The sequence below is a fragment of the Pleurodeles waltl genome, chromosome 9 (genome assembly GCF_031143425.1).
Source record: "Pleurodeles waltl isolate 20211129_DDA chromosome 9, aPleWal1.hap1.20221129, whole genome shotgun sequence".
NCBI classification, from domain to species: Eukaryota; Metazoa; Chordata; class Amphibia; order Caudata; family Salamandridae; genus Pleurodeles; species Pleurodeles waltl.
The window spans coordinates 1,179,647,113-1,179,667,426 of NC_090448.1; the positions used below are offsets into that span (position 1 = coordinate 1,179,647,113).

Genomic DNA, 20,314 nt, shown 5'->3' on the forward strand with positions numbered 1-20,314 from the left:
CCTTGTGTCAAAATGGTTTCTTTTTGTGCTTGCAGCAGTTCTGCAAAGCAGTGCTCAGGCGGATGCTGTAATGTCACATTGTAGTCCATAATCGACTTCCCCACTTTCATGACACTGGTGCACTTTCAGCGCCATTTTAGTATGACCTTACTAGAAGGTGGCATATGCCACTGGAATTAAAGATGTTACTACAGAGGGGCTCCCACACATGCACCTGCAGAGGTTTAGTAGTCTCCTAGAGTACAATATGCCAGCACATCCAGATTAAATATATAAAATAAAAACATGAAAGATGCACTTTGAGACATCATCTGTAGGAAGTTGGCTCTGTATGTGCTATTTCAAAGTAAGGAATAGCATGCACAGAGTCCAAGGGTTCCCCTTAGAGGTAAAATAGTGGTAAAAATAGATAATACTAATGCTCTATTTTGTGGTAGTGTGGTCGAGCAGTAGGCTTATCCAAGGAGTAGTGTTAAGCATTTGTTGTACATACACATAGACAATAAATGAGGTACACACACTCAGAGACAAATCCAGCCAATAGGTTTTTATATAGAAAAATATCTTTTCTTAGTTTATTTTAAGAACCACAGGTTCAAATCCTACATGTAATAGCTCATTCGAAAGGTATTGCAGGTAAGTACTTTAGGAACTTCAAATCATCAAAATTGCATGTATACTTTTCAAGTTATTCACAAATAGCTGTTTTAAAAGTGGACACTTAGTGCAATTTTCACAGTTCCTAGGGGAGGTAAGTATTTGTTAGTTTTACCAGGTAAGTAAGACACTTACAGGGTTCAGTTCTTGGTCCAAGGTAGCCCACCGTTGGGGGTTCAGAGCAACCCCAAAGTCACCACACCAGCAGCTCAGGGCCGGTCAGGTGCAGAGTTCAAAGTGGTGCCCAAAACACATAGGCTAGAATGGAGAGAAGGGGGTGCCCCGGTTCCGGTCTGCTTGCAGGTAAGTACCCGCGTCTTCGGAGGGCAGACCAGGGGGGTTTTGTAGGGCACCGGGGGGGGACACAAGTCCACACAGAAATTTCACCCTCAGCAGCGCGGGGGCGGCCGGGTGCAGTGTAGAAACAAGCGTCGGGTTTGTAATGGAAGTCAATGGGAGATCTAGGGATCTCTTCAGCGCTGCAGGCAGGCAAGGGGGGGGTTCCTCGGGGACACCTCCACTTGGTCACGGGAGAGGGACTCCTGGGGGTCACTCCTCCAGTGAAAGTCCGGTCCTTCAGGTCCTGGGGGCTGCGGGTGCAGGGTCTCTCCCAGGTGTCGGGACTTTGGATTCAAGGAGTCGCGGTCAGGGGAAGCCTCGGGATTCCCTCTGCAGGCGGCGCTGTGGGGGCTCAGGGGGGACAGGTTTTGGTACTCACAGTATCAGAGTAGTCCTGGGGTCCCTCCTGAGGTGTTGGATCGCCACCAGTCGAGTCGGGGTCGCCGGGTGCAGGGTTGCAAGTCTCACGCTTCTTGCGGGGAGCTTGCAGGGATCTTTAAAGTTGCTGGAAACAAAGTTGCAGCTTTTCTTGGAGCAGGTCCGCTGTCCTCGGGAGTTTCTTGTCTTTTCGAAGCAGGGGCAGTCCTCAGAGGATGTCGAGGTCGCTGGTCCCTTCGGAAGCGTCGCTGGAGCAGGATCTTTGGAAGGCAGGAGACAGGCCGGTGAGTTTCTGGAGCCAAGGCAGTTGTCGTCTTCTGGTCTTCCGCTGCAGGGGTTTTCAGCTGGGCAGTCCTTCTTCTTGTTGCAGGAATCTAATTTTCTAGGGTTCAGGGTAGCCCTTAAATACTAAATTTAAGGGCGTGTTTAGGTCTGGGGGGTTAGTAGCCAATGGCTACTAGCCCTGAGGGTGGGTACACCCTCTTTGTGCCTCCTCCCAAGGGGAGGGGGTCACAATCCTAACCCTATTGGGGGAATCCTCCATCTGCAAGATGGAGGATTTCTAAAAGTTAGAGTCACCTCAGCTCAGGACACCTTAGGGGCTGTCCTGACTGGCCAGTGACTCCTCCTTGTTATTCTCATTATTTTCTCCGGCCTTGCCGCCAAAAGTGGGGCCTGGCCGGAGGGGGCGGGCAACTCCACTAGCTGGAGTGTCCTGCTGGGTTGGCACAAAGGAGGTGAGCCTTTGAGGCTCACCGCCAGGTGTGACAATTCCTGCCTGGGAGAGGTGTTAGCATCTCCACCCAGTGCAGGCTTTGTTACTGGCCTCAGAGTGACAAAGGCACTCTCCCCATGGGGCCAGCAACATGTCTCGGTTTGTGGCAGGCTGCTAAAACTAGTCAGCCTACACAGATAGTCGGTTAAGTTTCAGGGGGCACCTCTAAGGTGCCCTCTGTGGTGTATTTTACAATAAAATGTACACTGGCATCAGTGTGCATTTATTGTGCTGAGAAGTTTGATACCAAACTTCCCAGTTTTCAGTGTAGCCATTATGGTGCTGTGGAGTTCGTGTTTGACAGACTCCCAGACCATATACTCTTATGGCTACCCTGCACTTACAATGTCTAAGGTTTTGTTTAGACACTGTAGGGGTACCATGCTCATGCACTGGTACCCTCACCTATGGTATAGTGCACCCTGCCTTAGGGCTGTAAGGCCTGCTAGAGGGGTGTCTTACCTATACTGCATAGGCAGTGAGAGGCTGGCATGGCACCCTGAGGGGAGTGCCATGTCGACTTACTCGTTTTGTCCTCACTAGCACACACAAGCTGGCAAGCAGTGTGTCTGTGCTGAGTGAGAGGTCTCCAGGGTGGCATAAGACATGCTGCATCCCTTAGAGACCTTCCTTGGCATCAGGGCCCTTGGTACTAGAAGTACCAGTTACAAGGGACTTATCTGGATGCCAGGGTCTGCCAATTGTGGATACAAAAGTACAGGTTAGGGAAAGAACACTGGTGCTGGGGCCTGGTTAGCAGGCCTCAGCACACTTTCAATTGTAAACATAGCATCAGCAAAGGCAAAAAGTCAGGGGGCAACCATGCCAAGGAGGCATTTCCTTACACAACCCCCCCCCAAACGAAAGAGGATGAGACTAACCTTTCCCAAGAGAGTCTTCATTTTCTAAGTGGAAGAACCTGGAAAGGCCATCTGCATTGGCATGGGCAGTCCCAGGTCTGTGTTCCACTATAAAGTCCATTCCCTGTAGGGAGATGGACCACCTCAACAGTTTAGGATTTTCACCTTTCATTTGCATCAGCCATTTGAGAGGTCTGTGGTCAGTTTGAACTAGGAAGTGAGTCCCAAAGAGGTATGGTCTCAGCTTCTTCAGGGACCAAACCACAGCAAAGGCCTCCCTCTCAATGGCACTCCAACGCTGCTCCCTGGGGAGTAACCTCCTGCTAATGAAAGCAACAGGCTGGTCAAGGCCATCATCATTTGTTTGGGACAAAACTGCCCCTATCCCATGTTCAGAGGCATCAGTCTGCACAATGAACTGCTTAGAATAATCTGGAGCTTTTAGAACTGGTGCTGAGCACATTGCCTGTTTCAGGGTGTCAAAGGCCTGTTGGCAGTCCACAGTCCAGTTTACTTTCTTGGGCATTTTCTTGGAGGTGAGTTCAGTGAGGGCTGTCACAATGGATCCATATCCCTTCACAAACCTCCTGTAATACCCAGTCAAGCCAAGGAATGCCCTGACTTGAGTCTGGGTTTTTGGAGCTACCCAGTCCAGAATAGTCTGGATCTTGGGTTGGAGTGGCTGAACTTGGCCTCCACCTACAAGGTGTCCCAAGTAAACCACAGTTCCCTGCCCTATCTGGCATTTGGATGCCTTGATAGAGAGGCCTGCAGATTGCAGAGCCTTCAAAACCTTCCTCAGGTGGACCAGGTGATCCTGCCAGGTGGAGCTAAAGACAGCAATATCATCAAGATAAGCTGTGCTAAAGGACTCCAAGCCAGCAAGGACTTGATTCACCAACCTTTGGAAGGTGGCAGGGGCATTCTTTAAACCAAAGGGCATAACAGTAAACTGATAATGCCCATCAGGTGTGGAGAATGCTGTCTTTTCTTTTGCTCCAGGTGCCATTTTTATTTGCCAGTACCCTGCTGTCAAGTCAAAGGTACTTAGAAATTTGGCAGCACCTAATTTATCAATGAGCTCATCAGCTCTTGGAATTGGATGGGCATCTGTCTTGGTGACAGAATTGAGCCCTCTGTAGTCCACACAAAACCTCATCTCTTTCTTTCCATCTTTGGTGTGAGGTTTGGGGACTAAGACCACTGGGCTAGCCCAGGGGCTGTCAGAGCGCTCAATCACTCCCAATTCCAGCATCTTGTGGACTTCCACCTTGATGCTTTCCTTAACATGGTCAGACTGTCTGAAGATTTTGTTCTTGACAGGCATGCTGTCTCCTGTGTCCACATCATGGGTACACAGGTGGGTCTGACCAGGGGTTAGGGAGAAAAGCTCAGGAAACTGTTGTAGGACTCTCCTACAATCAGCCTGCTGTTGGCCAGAGAGGGTGTCTGAGTAGATCACTCCTTCTACTGTGCCATCTTTTGGGTCTGATGACAGAAGATCAGGGAGAGGTTCACTCTCTGCCTCCTGATCCTCATCTGTTACCATTAACAAATTCACATCAGCCCTGTCATGGAAGAGCTTAAGGCGGTTCACATGGATCACCCTCTTGGGGCTCCTGCTTGTGCCCAGGTCCACCAGGTAGGTGACCTGACTCTTCCTCTCTAGCACTGGGTAAGGGCCACTCCATTTGTCCTGGAGTGCCCTGGGAGCCACAGGCTCCAGAACCCAGACTTTCTGCCCTGGTTGGAACTCAACCAGTGCAGCCTTTTGGTCATACCAAAACTTCTGGAGTTGTTGGCTGGCCTCAAGGTTTTTGGTTGCCTTTTCCATGTACTCTGCCATTCTAGAGCGAAGGCCAAGTACATAGTCCACTATGTCCTGTTTAGGCTCATGGAGAGGTCTCTCCCAGCCTTCTTTAACAAGGGCAAGTGGTCCCCTTACAGGATGACCAAACAGAAGTTCAAAGGGTGAGAACCCTACTCCCTTCTGTGGTACCTCCCTGTAAGCGAAAAGCAGACATGGCAGGAGGACATCCCATCTCCTTTTGAGTTTTTCTGGGAGCCCCATGATCATGCCCTTTAATGTCTTGTTGAATCTCTCAACTAAGCCATTAGTTTGTGGATGGTAAGGTGTAGTGAATTTATAAGTCACTCCACACTCATTCCACATGTGCTTTAGGTATGCTGACATGAAGTTGGTACCTCTGTCAGACACCACCTCCTTAGGGAAACCCACTCTGGTAAAGATACCAATGAGGGCCTTGGCTACTGCAGGGGCAGTAGTCGACCTAAGGGGAATAGCCTCAGGATACCTGGTAGCATGATCCACTACTACCAGGATATACATATTTCCTGAGGCTGTGGGAGGTTCCAGTGGACCAACTATGTCCACACCCACTCTTTCAAAGGGCACCCCCACCACTGGAAGTGGAATGAGGGGGGCCTTTGGATGCCCACCTGTCTTACCACTGGCTTGACAGGTGGGGCAGGAGAGGCAAAACTCCTTAACCATGTTGGACATATTGGGCCAGTAGAAGTGGTTGACTAACCTCTCCCACGTCTTGGTTTGTCCCAAATGTCCAGCAAGGGGAATGTCATGGGCCAATGTTAGGATGAACCCTCTGAACAGCTGAGGCACTACCACTCTCCTAGTGGCACCAGGTTTGGGGTCTCTGGCCTCAGTGTACAGGAGCCCATCTTCCCAATAGACCCTATGTGTTCCATTTTTCTTGCCTTTGGACTCTTCAGCAGCTTGCTGCCTAAGGCCTTCAAGAGAGGGACAGGTTTCTTGTCCCTTACACAGCTCTTCCCTTGAGGGTCCCCCTGGGCCTAAGAGCTCAACCTGATAAGGTTCAAGCTCCAAAGGCTCAGTTCCCTCAGAGGGCAGAACTTCTTCCTGAGAAGAGAGGTTCCCTTTCTTTGGCTGTGTTGCAGTTGGTTTCCCAACTGACTTTCCTGTTCTCTTGGTAGGCTGGGCCATTTTTCCAGACTCCAGCTCTACTTTTTCACCCTGTGCCTTGCATTGTGCTCTTGTTTTCACACACACCAGTTCAGGGATACCCAGCATTGCTGCATGGGTTTTTAGCTCTACCTCAGCCCATGCTGAGGACTCCAGGTCATTTCCAAGCAGACAGTCCACTGGGATATTTGAGGAGACCACCACCTGTTTCAGGCCATTGACCCCTCCCCATTCTAAAGTAACCATTGCCATGGGATGTACTTTTCTCTGATTGTCAGCGTTGGTGACTGTGTAAGTTTTTCCAGTCAGGTATTGGCCAGGGGAAACCAGTTTCTCTGTCACCATGGTGACACTGGCACCTGTATCCCTCAGGCCCTCTATTCTAGTCCCATTAATTAAGAGTTGCTGTCTGTATTTTTGCATGTTAGGCGGCCAGACAGCTAGTGTGGCTAAATCCACCCCACCCTCAGAAACTAGAGTAGCTTCAGTGTGGACCCTGATTTGCTCTGGGCACACTGTTGATCCCACTTGGAGACTAGCCATACCAGTGTTACCTGGATGGGAGTTTGGAGTGGAACCTTTCTTGGGACAGGCCTTGTCTCCAGTTTGGTGTCCATGCTGTTTACAGCTATGACACCAGGCCTTTTTGGGATCAAAGTTTTTACCCTTGTACCCATTGTTTTGTGAAGAGGCTCTGGGCCCACCCTCCTGTGCAGGTTTTTGGGGGCCTGTAGAAGACTCTTTACTATTTTTAGTTTTGGTTGTCTCATCACCCTTCTGCTGGGGAGTCTTTGTGACCCCTTTCTTTTGGTCACCCCCTGTTGAAGTCTTGGACACCCTTGTCTTGACCCAATGGTCCGCCTTCTTTCCCAATTCTTGGGGAGAAATTGGTCCTAGGTCTACCAGATGCTGATGCAGTTTATCATTGAAACAATTACTTAACAGGTGTTCTTTCACAAATAAATTGTACAGCCCATCATAATTACTTACACCACTGCCTTGAATCCAACCATCTAGTGTTTTCACTGAGTAGTCAACAAAGTCAACCCAGGTCTGGCTCGAGGATTTTTGAGCCCCCCTGAACCTAATCCTGTACTCCTCAGTGGAGAATCCAAAGCCCTCAATCAGGGTACCCTTCATGAGGTCATAAGATTCTGCATCTTGTCCAGAGAGTGTGAGGAGTCTATCCCTACACTTTCCTGTGAACATTTCCCAAAGGAGAGCACCCCAGTGAGATTTGTTCACTTTTCTGGTTACACAAGCCCTCTCAAAAGCTGTGAACCATTTGGTGATGTCATCACCATCTTCATATTTAGTTACAATCCCTTTGGGGATTTTCAACATGTCAGGAGAATCTCTGACCCTATTTATATTGCTGCCACCATTGATGGGTCCTAGGCCCATCTCTTGTCTTTCCCTCTCTATGGCTAGGATCTGTCTTTCCAAAGCCAATCTTTTGGCCATCCTGGCTAACTGGATGTCCTCTTCACTGGAGTTATCCTCAGTGATTTCAGAGTTGTTGGTCCCTCCTGTGAGGGAACCAGCATCTCTGACTATTATTTGTGGAGTCAGGGCTTGAGAAGCCCTGCTCTCCCTAAGTAGGACTGGAGGGGGGGAATTTCCCTCCAAGTCACTATCTTCATCCTCTGAGTTGCCATCCTCAGAGGGGTTGGCCTTTTCAAACTCTGCCAAAAGCTCCTGGAGCTGTACTTTGGTAGGTTTGGGGCCCATTGCTATTTTCTTTAGTTTACAGAGTGACCTTAGCTCTCTCATCTGTAGATGGAGGTAAGGTGTGGTGTCGAGTTCCACCACATTCACATCTGTGCTAGACATTATGCTTCTAAAAGTTGGAATACTTTTTAAGAAACTAAAACTGGTTCTAGAATCTAATTCAAACTTTTAACAAACTTTTAAACTCTAAAAGAAATGCTAAACAGGATCTAACACAAGGCCCTAGCAGGTCTTTTAAGAATTTAGGAAACTTTTCAAATTGCAAAAATCAATTTCTAATGACAATTTTGGAATTTGTCGTGTGATCAGGTATTGGCTGAGTAGTCCAGCAAATGCAAAGTCTTGTATCCCACCGCTGCCACCAATGTAGGAAGTTGGCTCTGTATGTGCTATTTCAAAGTAAGGAATAGCATGCACAGAGTCCAAGGGTTCCCCTTAGAGGTAAAATAGTGGTAAAAATAGATAATACTAATGCTCTATTTTGTGGTAGTGTGGTCGAGCAGTAGGCTTATCCAAGGAGTAGTGTTAAGCATTTGTTGTACATACACATAGACAATAAATGAGGTACACACACTCAGAGACAAATCCAGCCAATAGGTTTTTATATAGAAAAATATCTTTTCTTAGTTTATTTTAAGAACCACAGGTTCAAATCCTACATGTAATAGCTCATTCGAAAGGTATTGCAGGTAAGTACTTTAGGAACTTCAAATCATCAAAATTGCATGTATACTTTTCAAGTTATTCACAAATAGCTGTTTTAAAAGTGGACACTTAGTGCAATTTTCACAGTTCCTAGGGGAGGTAAGTATTTGTTAGTTTTACCAGGTAAGTAAGACACTTACAGGGTTCAGTTCTTGGTCCAAGGTAGCCCACCGTTGGGGGTTCAGAGCAACCCCAAAGTCACCACACCAGCAGCTCAGGGCCGGTCAGGTGCAGAGTTCAAAGTGGTGCCCAAAACACATAGGCTAGAATGGAGAGAAGGGGGTGCCCCGGTTCCGGTCTGCTTGCAGGTAAGTACCCGCGTCTTCGGAGGGCAGACCAGGGGGGTTTTGTAGGGCACCGGGGGGGGACACAAGTCCACACAGAAATTTCACCCTCAGCAGCGCGGGGGCGGCCGGGTGCAGTGTAGAAACAAGCGTCGGGTTTGTAATGGAAGTCAATGGGAGATCTAGGGATCTCTTCAGCGCTGCAGGCAGGCAAGGGGGGGGTTCCTCGGGGACACCTCCACTTGGTCACGGGAGAGGGACTCCTGGGGGTCACTCCTCCAGTGAAAGTCCGGTCCTTCAGGTCCTGGGGGCTGCGGGTGCAGGGTCTCTCCCAGGTGTCGGGACTTTGGATTCAAGGAGTCGCGGTCAGGGGAAGCCTCGGGATTCCCTCTGCAGGCGGCGCTGTGGGGGCTCAGGGGGGACAGGTTTTGGTACTCACAGTATCAGAGTAGTCCTGGGGTCCCTCCTGAGGTGTTGGATCGCCACCAGTCGAGTCGGGGTCGCCGGGTGCAGGGTTGCAAGTCTCACGCTTCTTGCGGGGAGCTTGCAGGGATCTTTAAAGTTGCTGGAAACAAAGTTGCAGCTTTTCTTGGAGCAGGTCCGCTGTCCTCGGGAGTTTCTTGTCTTTTCGAAGCAGGGGCAGTCCTCAGAGGATGTCGAGGTCGCTGGTCCCTTCGGAAGCGTCGCTGGAGCAGGATCTTTGGAAGGCAGGAGACAGGCCGGTGAGTTTCTGGAGCCAAGGCAGTTGTCGTCTTCTGGTCTTCCGCTGCAGGGGTTTTCAGCTGGGCAGTCCTTCTTCTTGTTGCAGGAATCTAATTTTCTAGGGTTCAGGGTAGCCCTTAAATACTAAATTTAAGGGCGTGTTTAGGTCTGGGGGGTTAGTAGCCAATGGCTACTAGCCCTGAGGGTGGGTACACCCTCTTTGTGCCTCCTCCCAAGGGGAGGGGGTCACAATCCTAACCCTATTGGGGGAATCCTCCATCTGCAAGATGGAGGATTTCTAAAAGTTAGAGTCACCTCAGCTCAGGACACCTTAGGGGCTGTCCTGACTGGCCAGTGACTCCTCCTTGTTATTCTCATTATTTTCTCCGGCCTTGCCGCCAAAAGTGGGGCCTGGCCGGAGGGGGCGGGCAACTCCACTAGCTGGAGTGTCCTGCTGGGTTGGCACAAAGGAGGTGAGCCTTTGAGGCTCACCGCCAGGTGTGACAATTCCTGCCTGGGAGAGGTGTTAGCATCTCCACCCAGTGCAGGCTTTGTTACTGGCCTCAGAGTGACAAAGGCACTCTCCCCATGGGGCCAGCAACATGTCTCGGTTTGTGGCAGGCTGCTAAAACTAGTCAGCCTACACAGATAGTCGGTTAAGTTTCAGGGGGCACCTCTAAGGTGCCCTCTGTGGTGTATTTTACAATAAAATGTACACTGGCATCAGTGTGCATTTATTGTGCTGAGAAGTTTGATACCAAACTTCCCAGTTTTCAGTGTAGCCATTATGGTGCTGTGGAGTTCGTGTTTGACAGACTCCCAGACCATATACTCTTATGGCTACCCTGCACTTACAATGTCTAAGGTTTTGTTTAGACACTGTAGGGGTACCATGCTCATGCACTGGTACCCTCACCTATGGTATAGTGCACCCTGCCTTAGGGCTGTAAGGCCTGCTAGAGGGGTGTCTTACCTATACTGCATAGGCAGTGAGAGGCTGGCATGGCACCCTGAGGGGAGTGCCATGTCGACTTACTCGTTTTGTCCTCACTAGCACACACAAGCTGGCAAGCAGTGTGTCTGTGCTGAGTGAGAGGTCTCCAGGGTGGCATAAGACATGCTGCATCCCTTAGAGACCTTCCTTGGCATCAGGGCCCTTGGTACTAGAAGTACCAGTTACAAGGGACTTATCTGGATGCCAGGGTCTGCCAATTGTGGATACAAAAGTACAGGTTAGGGAAAGAACACTGGTGCTGGGGCCTGGTTAGCAGGCCTCAGCACACTTTCAATTGTAAACATAGCATCAGCAAAGGCAAAAAGTCAGGGGGCAACCATGCCAAGGAGGCATTTCCTTACATCATCTGTCCAAGTGTGATTTCAAACACAAAACAACAAATTGTTCACAAGTCTTCTACAGATTAACATACATTCAGCGCCATTAATGCACATTTGAGAGAACCACATCCAGGTGCAGCAGCGGCCAGAACTTACATCCTGGTTGTACTCCAAGAACACATGGAAATTTAAGTCCTTTCTAAGAATCGGATGAGCTGCAACTCTGCACAGGAACACTTCGTGCATTGCAACAGTCTTCTTAAATATTGCCAAGTACTCCCTATAAACAAGGAGAGAACAAAGGCGGAGCATCAGCAAACAGGGCATGTGCAGAACCTGTGCCCATCACAGTCATTCAGTACAGACACATTTAAAAGCCTAAAAAGTGCATCTCAGCTGAAGACTTAATATTATCCACATATTAGGCTGACCTTTCTTGGTTTCCAAGTACTACTCAGTTTATTGTTTGCATATCTGAGGCAGACTAATACAGTGAGCCAAGTACAGAACACAAGGATTTTCTCACCCAGCCATACTTATTATGAGCATCTATCCTCCTCACAGCACTGAACGGGATACTAAAACATTTAATGCCACTTAAAAGGACTAAGCAAAAACAACAAGTGATGGACGGAATGCTGAACATTGTCAAACATTCACCCCCAGTACAGTGATCTGGGCCTAAATCCATCGTTTTTTTGCTGCCCATGCCATTCCAGTTTGGACCCAGCCATATGCAAATCAGTCTTGACCCTGTTCCCCATGGGAACAGTCCAGCCCGAACTGCTTGCCCAGACGTGGGTCCCTTGCTCACTGTGCCACTGGATTCAAGCTAGCCTGGCTGATGAAGGGTGGTACCCTAAACCAATCCTAGGATGCTTGTTTCTGGTCCAGGGAGGACCTGGCTTGGCAGTTCGGTCTGGACTGTTCCCATGAGGAACAGGGTCAAGACTGATTTGCATATAGCTGGGTCCAAACTGGGTGGCACGGTGGGTGAGCAAAAGAACGATGGATTAAACCCAGATCTGTGACTGGGGGTGAGTGTTTGCATTGTTCAGCACTCCGTCCATCATCCTTTTGTTTTACTTAAAAGGACTAAACATTGGATATGATAGGAACAGAAAAAGTTTGACGGTGGGGAAAGCATGACGGGTCCATCACTGTGTAGTTCCCAGCTGCGCACCTGTAGCTTACTGGTAGAATAATGAGTTGCTTGCGCTAGAACTGCTGATTCGGAAGCTTTACATCTCCTGCTCAGACGGGAATGACTGCTCCGGACTACACCAGTTACAAGGCCTTGCACGCCACCAGCCTCTATAAAGTATTCTACCTACAGGCAAACAGGCAGAGAGGAGGAAGGGGGTTGTTTTGGGGAGTTCAGTATGGCCCATATCGCCCTGGGCCTGTACGGTGGACACCTTGCATTGTGCTGATCTTTACTCCTATAATGCCTCTTCTAAGGTTAACAAAAGGCCCTCCGATTCAAGTGAAGAGGAATAAACTGCACGAGAAGAAGAAGCAGATGCGAAGCACAGCTGTGCAGAAGCAGGTCTTTCAAAAACAAGGCAAGCAGGCACACAGGGAGTTTGCACACCAGAGAGTTCAGAAAAGATGGTTCATTCTGAGAGACTGAATCGACCTGAAAACAAGTTACTTGCCTTATGTAATGTCTTATCTAGTATAGGCTCTACTTAGCCGTAGATTCCTTGCCTTAGAAGTTTCCCCAGGAGTCAGACTGGATCTGGAAAATCCAGAGCAGTACCCCTGAATGCCAGTATGTGGCACTGAATGGCTCTCCATCGACCCTGTCGGATATGACGTGCGTGGGGCTTATACAGGCCCCTTCCACGTGCCAACTTTAGTTTGTGCTGTTTTTAGAGCCAGAAGCACAGAGCCATGGCAAAAGGTTGATGATCAGTGTGCAGATTCTAAGGACCTGCAAGGCCTTTCTAGGTGCAGATGTTCAGTTTGCAGAAGAGGAGGATGGTAGAGTCGCTAAGGAATCTGCATCTAGATAGAGTCTCTACTAGATAAGGAGTTACTGAAGGTAAGTAACTTTTTAATCTGATAGACACTAAGTTGCAGATTCCCTTCCTTAGGATAGATACCAAAACAATACCTCCCCAGTGGTGAGACTGCAAACTGGCTCAGACCAAAAAGTCCTGAAGGACTGAATGAGCGACAGGCCTGTCGCAACAGACCGGATTGTTGAGGCAGTAGGGTTTGGTAAAGATGCGTTACGATGCCCACATAGCAGCCTGCCAGATATCCAGGAGAGGGACTCCGCGAGCAAACTAAGTAGACGCAGTCTTGGCTCAGAAGGAATGATCCTGCAAGCCCTCTGGGGGTTGCTTCCTGGCTAATGCATAGGAGACCTTATTGCAGAGTATGAAACAGATGGAGATGGTCCATTGCTGCAATGTTTTCACTTTTTTTGATCTATTAAACTCTACAAAGAGTGGCTCGTCCACCCAATGTTCCTGGGTACGATCTATGTAAAAGGACTCAGTTATCTTAGGGTCCAAGCGGTGGAGTCGCTCTTCCACCTTGGAGGGAAGAGGTGGGGGCAAAGAAAGACCGAAGCGTGATGCTTTGTCTGACGTGGAAGGGTGTTACAACCTTCAGTGGAAAGGAACCACAGGTTCGGAGAAAGTTTGCCTGGGAAGAAGCAGGTTTATGGAGGTTGGACAGAAAGAGTCTGCAGCTCAATGACACTCCTGACTCAGGTCATGGCCATGAGTTCTAGAGGACAGGTATCCATAGGTTCAAAGGGAGAACACATCAAAAATGTCAGAACCAAATTAAGATCCCACTGGAGCATACAGAAAAGTTTGGGAGGAAACACATGCTGAAGATCTTTCAGAAAGATGTCACAACTAATGGAGGGTTGATCTGAGAGCCGCAAGACTGTGGAGATGCCCGAAAGATACCCCTGAACAGTGCCCTGGCTAATGACAAAACAAATAGCAGCACTCCGGGCAGGGATTCAGGTGAAAGAGGGTCAATGCGTTTGTCAGTGCAACACGCCACAAACTTAACCCAATGTTATTCGTATACAGTTTTTGTTGATGGACACCTGGCTGCCAAGATGACATCAGAGACCTCGGAAAGAATGTTAAAAACCCTTAACTATCTCTGCTAAATTTCCACACATGAAGGTTGAGTGTGCGTAGGTTTGTGAACCGGACCCTGTCCTGTTTCTGCAACAGAACAGAAGATTCTCCTGAAAGGGCAGCCTGATCGGCGGACAAATGCACATGCTCAGGAGCTCTAGTTACCATTCTTTCTTCCCCCGATCCGGAGCCACTAGGATGACTTGGGGCCTGTGGGTTTGGATCTTTTTGAGAACTCAGGGGGAGAAGATGTTTCAACAGAAAGGAATATAGGAACCTGCAGTCCAGTCTAGGCGGAATGCGTCTCTGAGTGAGAGCTGCATTGGAAACTCCAGCACGCAGAAGTGCTTACATTGGAGGCAAATAGAGCTAGTGAAATTTCACATCAGTCCCGAAAAAGACCTTGAGCCACACCTCCGGGTGCAGACACCATTTGTGCTCTGCAAGGCATTGATGGCCGAGCTTGTCCGCCCTGATGTTACACCAGGTACTACACAACCAGGAAAATGTCCTGATGTTCCAGAAATGTCCAGAGGAGCAGAGCCCGTTGGCACAGGGTTCACATCCCCACTCTGACCTGTTTGTTGCAGTCCCACGTGGTGGTAGTTTTGTCTGTGAACACCTGGACTAGCTTCCCTTTGACGGGAAGCAGGAAAGCCTTTAATGCCAAGCAATTGGCTTTCATCTGTAATGCCAAGCAAATGGCTTTCACCTCTAGAAGACTGATGTATAGCAGAGACTGCAGGAGACCAGAGGCCTCTAGCCTCCACCTTTCCCAGGTGGCTACTCCAGTCCAGGAGCGATGCATCAGTCACCACTGTCACCTTTGGGTGGGGAAGTGAAAGGGGTCTACCAATTGCTATCCTGTAGCCACCACTGCAGATCTTTTGTTGTCGCCCTTGAAATCTGGACATGGTCGGAGAGATTCCTCTGATGATATGCTCACTGAAACTTGAGATTCCATAGCAGATATCGCATTTGCCATTGAGCGTACTTTACCAGCAGAATGCAGGAGGCCCTCAGACCAAGCAGTCGCAGTCATTATCAATGAAATCCAGGACTCAGGTTTAAACATTGGTGTCATAGCCTGTACGTTATGAACATCCAGAACCAAGCAGTGTCTAGAATGGCTGCGATGAAAGGGAGCATCTGAGAAAGTTTGGTATCTTTGGCATACTGATAGCTTAACACCAGTGAATGCAGGAGGTCTGCTGTAGTCTGAAGGTGGGTGGCAACTGCCTGGGGTGAGCCCGTCTTTAGCAGCAATTCGTTGAGGTAGTGGAAGGATGGCATCTCTGCCCATGTGCTGCAACCACTGCCATTACCTTAATTAACACCTGAGGGGCTCTGGTGAGACCAAAGGGGAGCACATCAAACTGGAAATGCACCTGGACCAGCGTGGACTGCAGGACGGGGATGGGAATAAGGATCCTGCAAGTATAATACTAACATCAAGTCTCCTTGGTCTGGTGCAGACAGGACCTGAGCAAGCTTTAACATCTTGAATTTCTCCTGTTTCAGGGAGACAAAGTGGGAACACATCTAAGAGGGCAGAGATCTGCGACATTCTTGGTCACTAGAAAGTAGCAAGAATTGCAATCACAACCTACTTCATGGCTCCTATGGCCAAAAATGCTTGCACTTCCTAGCGCAACAAGTCCATTAGGGATGCCTGGACATCCCCGAAGAGCCAGATGACCTCAGCCAAGTGTGGTGACGGAATGCCACAGAGGAAGCAATGGCCCCGCCCAGCATGGGGTGTCCTGCCCGCATCAGATGGAGAACTTTGCTGCGCCCTGAGTCCTTGTCCTGGTTCAGGATGGCTCAGGCCTCCTCCGAGACCACAGGCAGCACTTGTGCGGCTCAGCCCCACACGCCTTGAGGCTATATCAGCCCAAGAGGCAAGCAGTATTCACCGACCGCAGGGCAAGGCGGGCACGAGAGGAAATCCTTCTGAAGGTAAGGAATCTGCGGATAGATACGAAAGTAATGAGACGCCGCAGCTCTGCTGGAACATGCACTGCAGCAGAGTGCTGAACTTCAATCAAGTCTAGGAAGCACCTTGACTCGTGACCCAGGTGAAAGTTGGGCGGTGGAAAATGTATGGTGCAACAGCATTAGCAGTAGAGCAGAGTTACGCCTGCAGGATGGAGACCTTGCGAATGCAGCTCTCTTTTAAGATGTACTGATATCAGGGTACCAATATCATTTTGGCAGCAGATGCTGAAAAGAGATCTAGCCAGCTATAGATGAAGAAACTGCTTCTTATGAAAGCCAGATATGACCACTGAACAAAACAGGAGGCATTTTATGGGTAGAACCAAGCAATCCTGCTATGCTTGAAAAGGTAATGGATGGCACAGTCTTGAAATCACTCAGTGGCTGGAGAAAAAGTAACTACGCTGGGACGTAGGAAGGGATGTATGAATATTGAAGGACTAGAGTGAATCAAATTCACTGGTCACAGACACCTCGCTAAGGCACAAGATTGTTGCAGAGAGTCTGCAAGCTGTAAGAAGACTAGCAGAATTTCTATGTCATGAGAAGGTTGTCCTGTTTGAGGACACAAGGAGGAGGGGTATACAAAGATTGTCTCCTCAGACACACATCTTAAAATCCAGCATGGGAATTCCCCCTCGAGCGTCCCTGCATCCACAGTAAACCAGGACTAAATGAGAACCACTTAGAGGATCTTCACCACAAAGAGGATAACTGAAATTGGCCTACGGCTGGCAATTTAAAAAAGGTTAGAATAAAATTTCTATAAACGTGAAGTAACTATCAGTGTCCAGGGGTGTGGAATTTAATATCTACTTATCCATGGGACAGGTTGCTTCATAAATGTACTTGTCCTCTAAAAAAAATTCTACTTGTCCCTTTGGTGCCAGGTAGTGCGGCGACAAATTATGGCAGCAATTTCATTATGCAGGAGCTCAGATAACAGCGCCTCTGATTATGCCAGGGCTTCTACTATAAAAGGGCTTGAATACTAGCAATTTCAAGCTCTACTACTGCAATTTCCTTATTTTGCCACCTTTCCGCAAAACCACATATTGGGGCTGGAGGAAGCAGTAAGCAATAGTTCCAGGGCTGGAATGCCTTTGAGTCTGTGCAAACCTACTAACCTGCATGTTTTAAGAATTTTCACCAGTTCTTCTCTAATCCTTTCCCATACTGAGAAAGGTTGGAAATTTACCCCTGACAAGGGCAGATGTAAAAGTTCTTCCAGGGTTGGGATTAAAGTGGATGGAGGGAAAGTGAAGTTGGAAACACAATAGATATTCGCATGAGCAAATCTACAAATACATATTTGCTGGTGCTAAAATACAGTTCACAAATGTTTTCTAGGAGTATGGTTTCCTGGTCTACTTCTGCAAATTCTTGAGAATTCATGAAAGCCACTAATGCAAACACATATACCATATTTTGTGACTTTCTTTTAAGAATTGGGCCACCAATTGGGTCTGGTGTTAACCAAGATATTTAGTTTTTATTAAAATTCAGCTTCTCTCTCTATCCATCTATCAGCTGGCTTTACTGCTAGTGATAGCATTCTGCTCTTCCACAAGGAGCATATTGGCACACAAAGCAGTTTTGTTCAGTGTCAGGAACTACTGTGGCAATGTGTGCTTTTTGAGACCAAAAATTTTTATTTTTGTTTTTTTGCCAGTGTTTGTTACAATGGTGAGGGCCCAGCAGCTCCCAAAACAATAAAGTGTTACAAAAGTCAAGTGAAAACAAGATAAGCGATGACAAAACCAAAAGACTGACAACCAAAATCGGATTGGTTGGCTTTGCCAGTGCTCATTTCCCATAATCTTGTTGAAAATTGTTACACTGATTTTCCATTATGAAACTTTCTAGAAATACTAGCATGCATAAACACATTTTACTAAATGCTGCTTTAAATAAACAGTACCTGCAATTTCACAGTAATTTAGAAAAACCTTTTTCCCTACTTGCATTTTTTTTCCGAACATTTTAATTTGAAAGCAAAGAATCATCAATCCTGCCTACAAAATTCTGCAAACATTCACATCTAATCAGAAAGCATTCTGGGAGCATTCTATGTAGCCTCAAGCTTTTCAAACGTGTGTACACACTTTTTTTTTTTTTTTAAAGGAACCCCTGTAGTGCGGTGTGACTATGTTTTAGATTGCTCACCCTAAGAAAGGTTTTGCATTAATGAACCATAAATACAAGTTCAAACAGTGTGGACACAAATATTACCTCAACTGCAGACAATTCCCTTCCCTGTAAAATGGCAAAGGGTTTGTGCTACAGGGGGTCGGGTCTAGTTGTACCAAGGAAAAAATAAACATGAAAACGTGTTGTCCTTGACCTCAAACAAAATGTCCTGGGCTTCGGGCTATAGGAATTTCACACCCCTGAGGTGCTCTTATGGCGGTTAGAGTGAAAAGATAAGAGGATCAGTGATGGACCCAAGGAATCTATGGACAACTTTTTACCTGCTGACGAGGGCACAGGGAAGACAAGGCTTTCACAAGGCAGCCTTAAGAAATGGCTTCAAGCACCAACATGACAGATTCTGGGAGGTGTGCGTGGTCAGAACCAAACAGGTCAGTGTAAATATATCAATATACACCCCTGATATTCAGGGGATGTCCAATCATTAAACCGGGCTGTCAGACAGCCGCTGGGGGGAGATAATCCTTAGGTCACAGAAGAACTATTTAGCACCCACATTTTATGGATTAATTCTGTTTATTAAAGTTGCCAAAGTGAAAGCAATACACAGCGCTTCCTCTACAACCCAAGGGGCTGGCGGCAGTTTATAGCAAACATGCGAAATATATAAATAGTTGGCCGCTCGTCGCCGAAGGCATATGTTATCAATAGTATTCATGATCAGTTTATACGAACAAGAAAAAACAACCCTTTTCCCCTCCCATCTCCCTTCCTACCGCTAACTGGGTGGCGTATATTAGGCCAGATCCATTGGTGGCCGAGAGCGTAGTGCAGTCATGTGGAATTGTTAAGGATATCCTTTTCTACATCGGTAATGTCTTTCGTTGGGAGGGCAGTAGCCTTAGTAATTTCAAATAGGTAGGGCAGGAGCGCTCATTGAACTCTATAGACAGAATGATGAATGATTATGAAGGAAGCCCAGGCTGTAGCGTAATTATCCAGTCTTTGGTCTAGGGTAAATGAAATCCTCTCCATGCTAAAGATGAACCAAAGTTTGTGCAGCCAAGATGTGTATTGTAGAATTTTATCAGCGCCCCAAAGGGCTAGGATAACTTGATGGGCCGCCCCCACAGCCATCGCTATATGTTGTTCCTTACAGGGAATGTCTGAGAGTTAGGGAGACCAAGTAAAGTGTAAGCTGGGAAACAGGGAATTGAGGTCACGAATGCTCTGTCTACGTCATCTATGACCTGTCCCGAGAATTGTGATATCTTAGGGCAGTGCCAAAGCAGGTGTATTAGCGTACCCATCACCCCACAACCCCTCCAACACCACTTAGAGTGCCCCGGAAGCCACGTGCCTAGCCTTGATGGGGTCATGTACCAGCAGGACACTATTTTAAATGCCATCTCTGCACTGTGGATATTGTGTGCCGTATGCTTAGCCCTGTAGTATATGTCCTCCCATTCAACCTTGGTTAGGATCCTGCCTAGTTCATTCTCCCATCAGTGCTACCCAGAAACGAGGGCCCTTGTCTCCCCTTTGCCTAGGATAGAGTAAATTTTTGTGATTAAGCACTTGTCAGTATGCTTGAGGATTAGCCAGTTCTCGAATGGTTTTAAAGGTCGTTCCGCGTGGGCCCGTACAAAGGCGTGAAGCACCCAATGTCGCACCTGTAAGTATTGAACTCGGCCAGCCTCCATAGCTCCATGATCCGTTTTAAGCTGCTCAAAGGGAATGATTCCCTGAGGGTCAAACAGGGCTCCTACTCGTTTTCAGCCCCCTTCCTGCCATCGTCGAGAGTGCTCAGGTTGCAACCCAGGAGTGGATATGGGGTTGTGTAGGATTTGTGTAGGATTTGGGTCATTACGGAAGGGAAAGATGTCAATCCCCTTCGTATTGCCACTGCATCCCATACCTGGAAAACGGCTCGAGTCACAGGAAAGGAGTAAATTCCCCAGGCTCTGTGCTTTTTAGGGAGCCATGGTTGCTTCCATATATGGGAGCCCACGACTGCCTGGTCCATGAAGAACCAGTACTTTTCGGTGAGTGGCCTACTCCACTCAACCAGAAATTGCAAATGTGAGGCCTGTAGTATCAAAAAAACGGGCAGCAAGACCACCTTCCTGTGAGGAGTGGTATAAGAGTTTTCGCTGAAAGGCGTGCTCTGTTCACTCAATATGTCTAAGAATTGACTAAGACATAGCAGGGACATATCTGCTCTTGCAGATATGCCCTCACATGTAATATAATGCACCTGCCTTAGGTCTGTAAGGCCTGCTGTAGGGGCGACTTACATATATTGCACGCAGTGTTAGGGAACA

At 47.9% G+C, this 20,314-nt stretch overlaps 1 protein-coding gene across 1 annotated transcript in view; it reads right to left on the bottom strand.

Moving 5' to 3' along the window:
• Positions 1-20,314, bottom strand: part of SNX6 (sorting nexin 6) — a 206,696-nt gene that overhangs the window by 159,273 nt on the left and 27,109 nt on the right. The window contains exon 6 of the mRNA XM_069209106.1: positions 10,885-11,008. Coding sequence (XP_069065207.1) covers positions 10,885-11,008 — 124 coding nt within the window. The remainder of the gene's footprint in view (positions 1-10,884; positions 11,009-20,314) is intronic.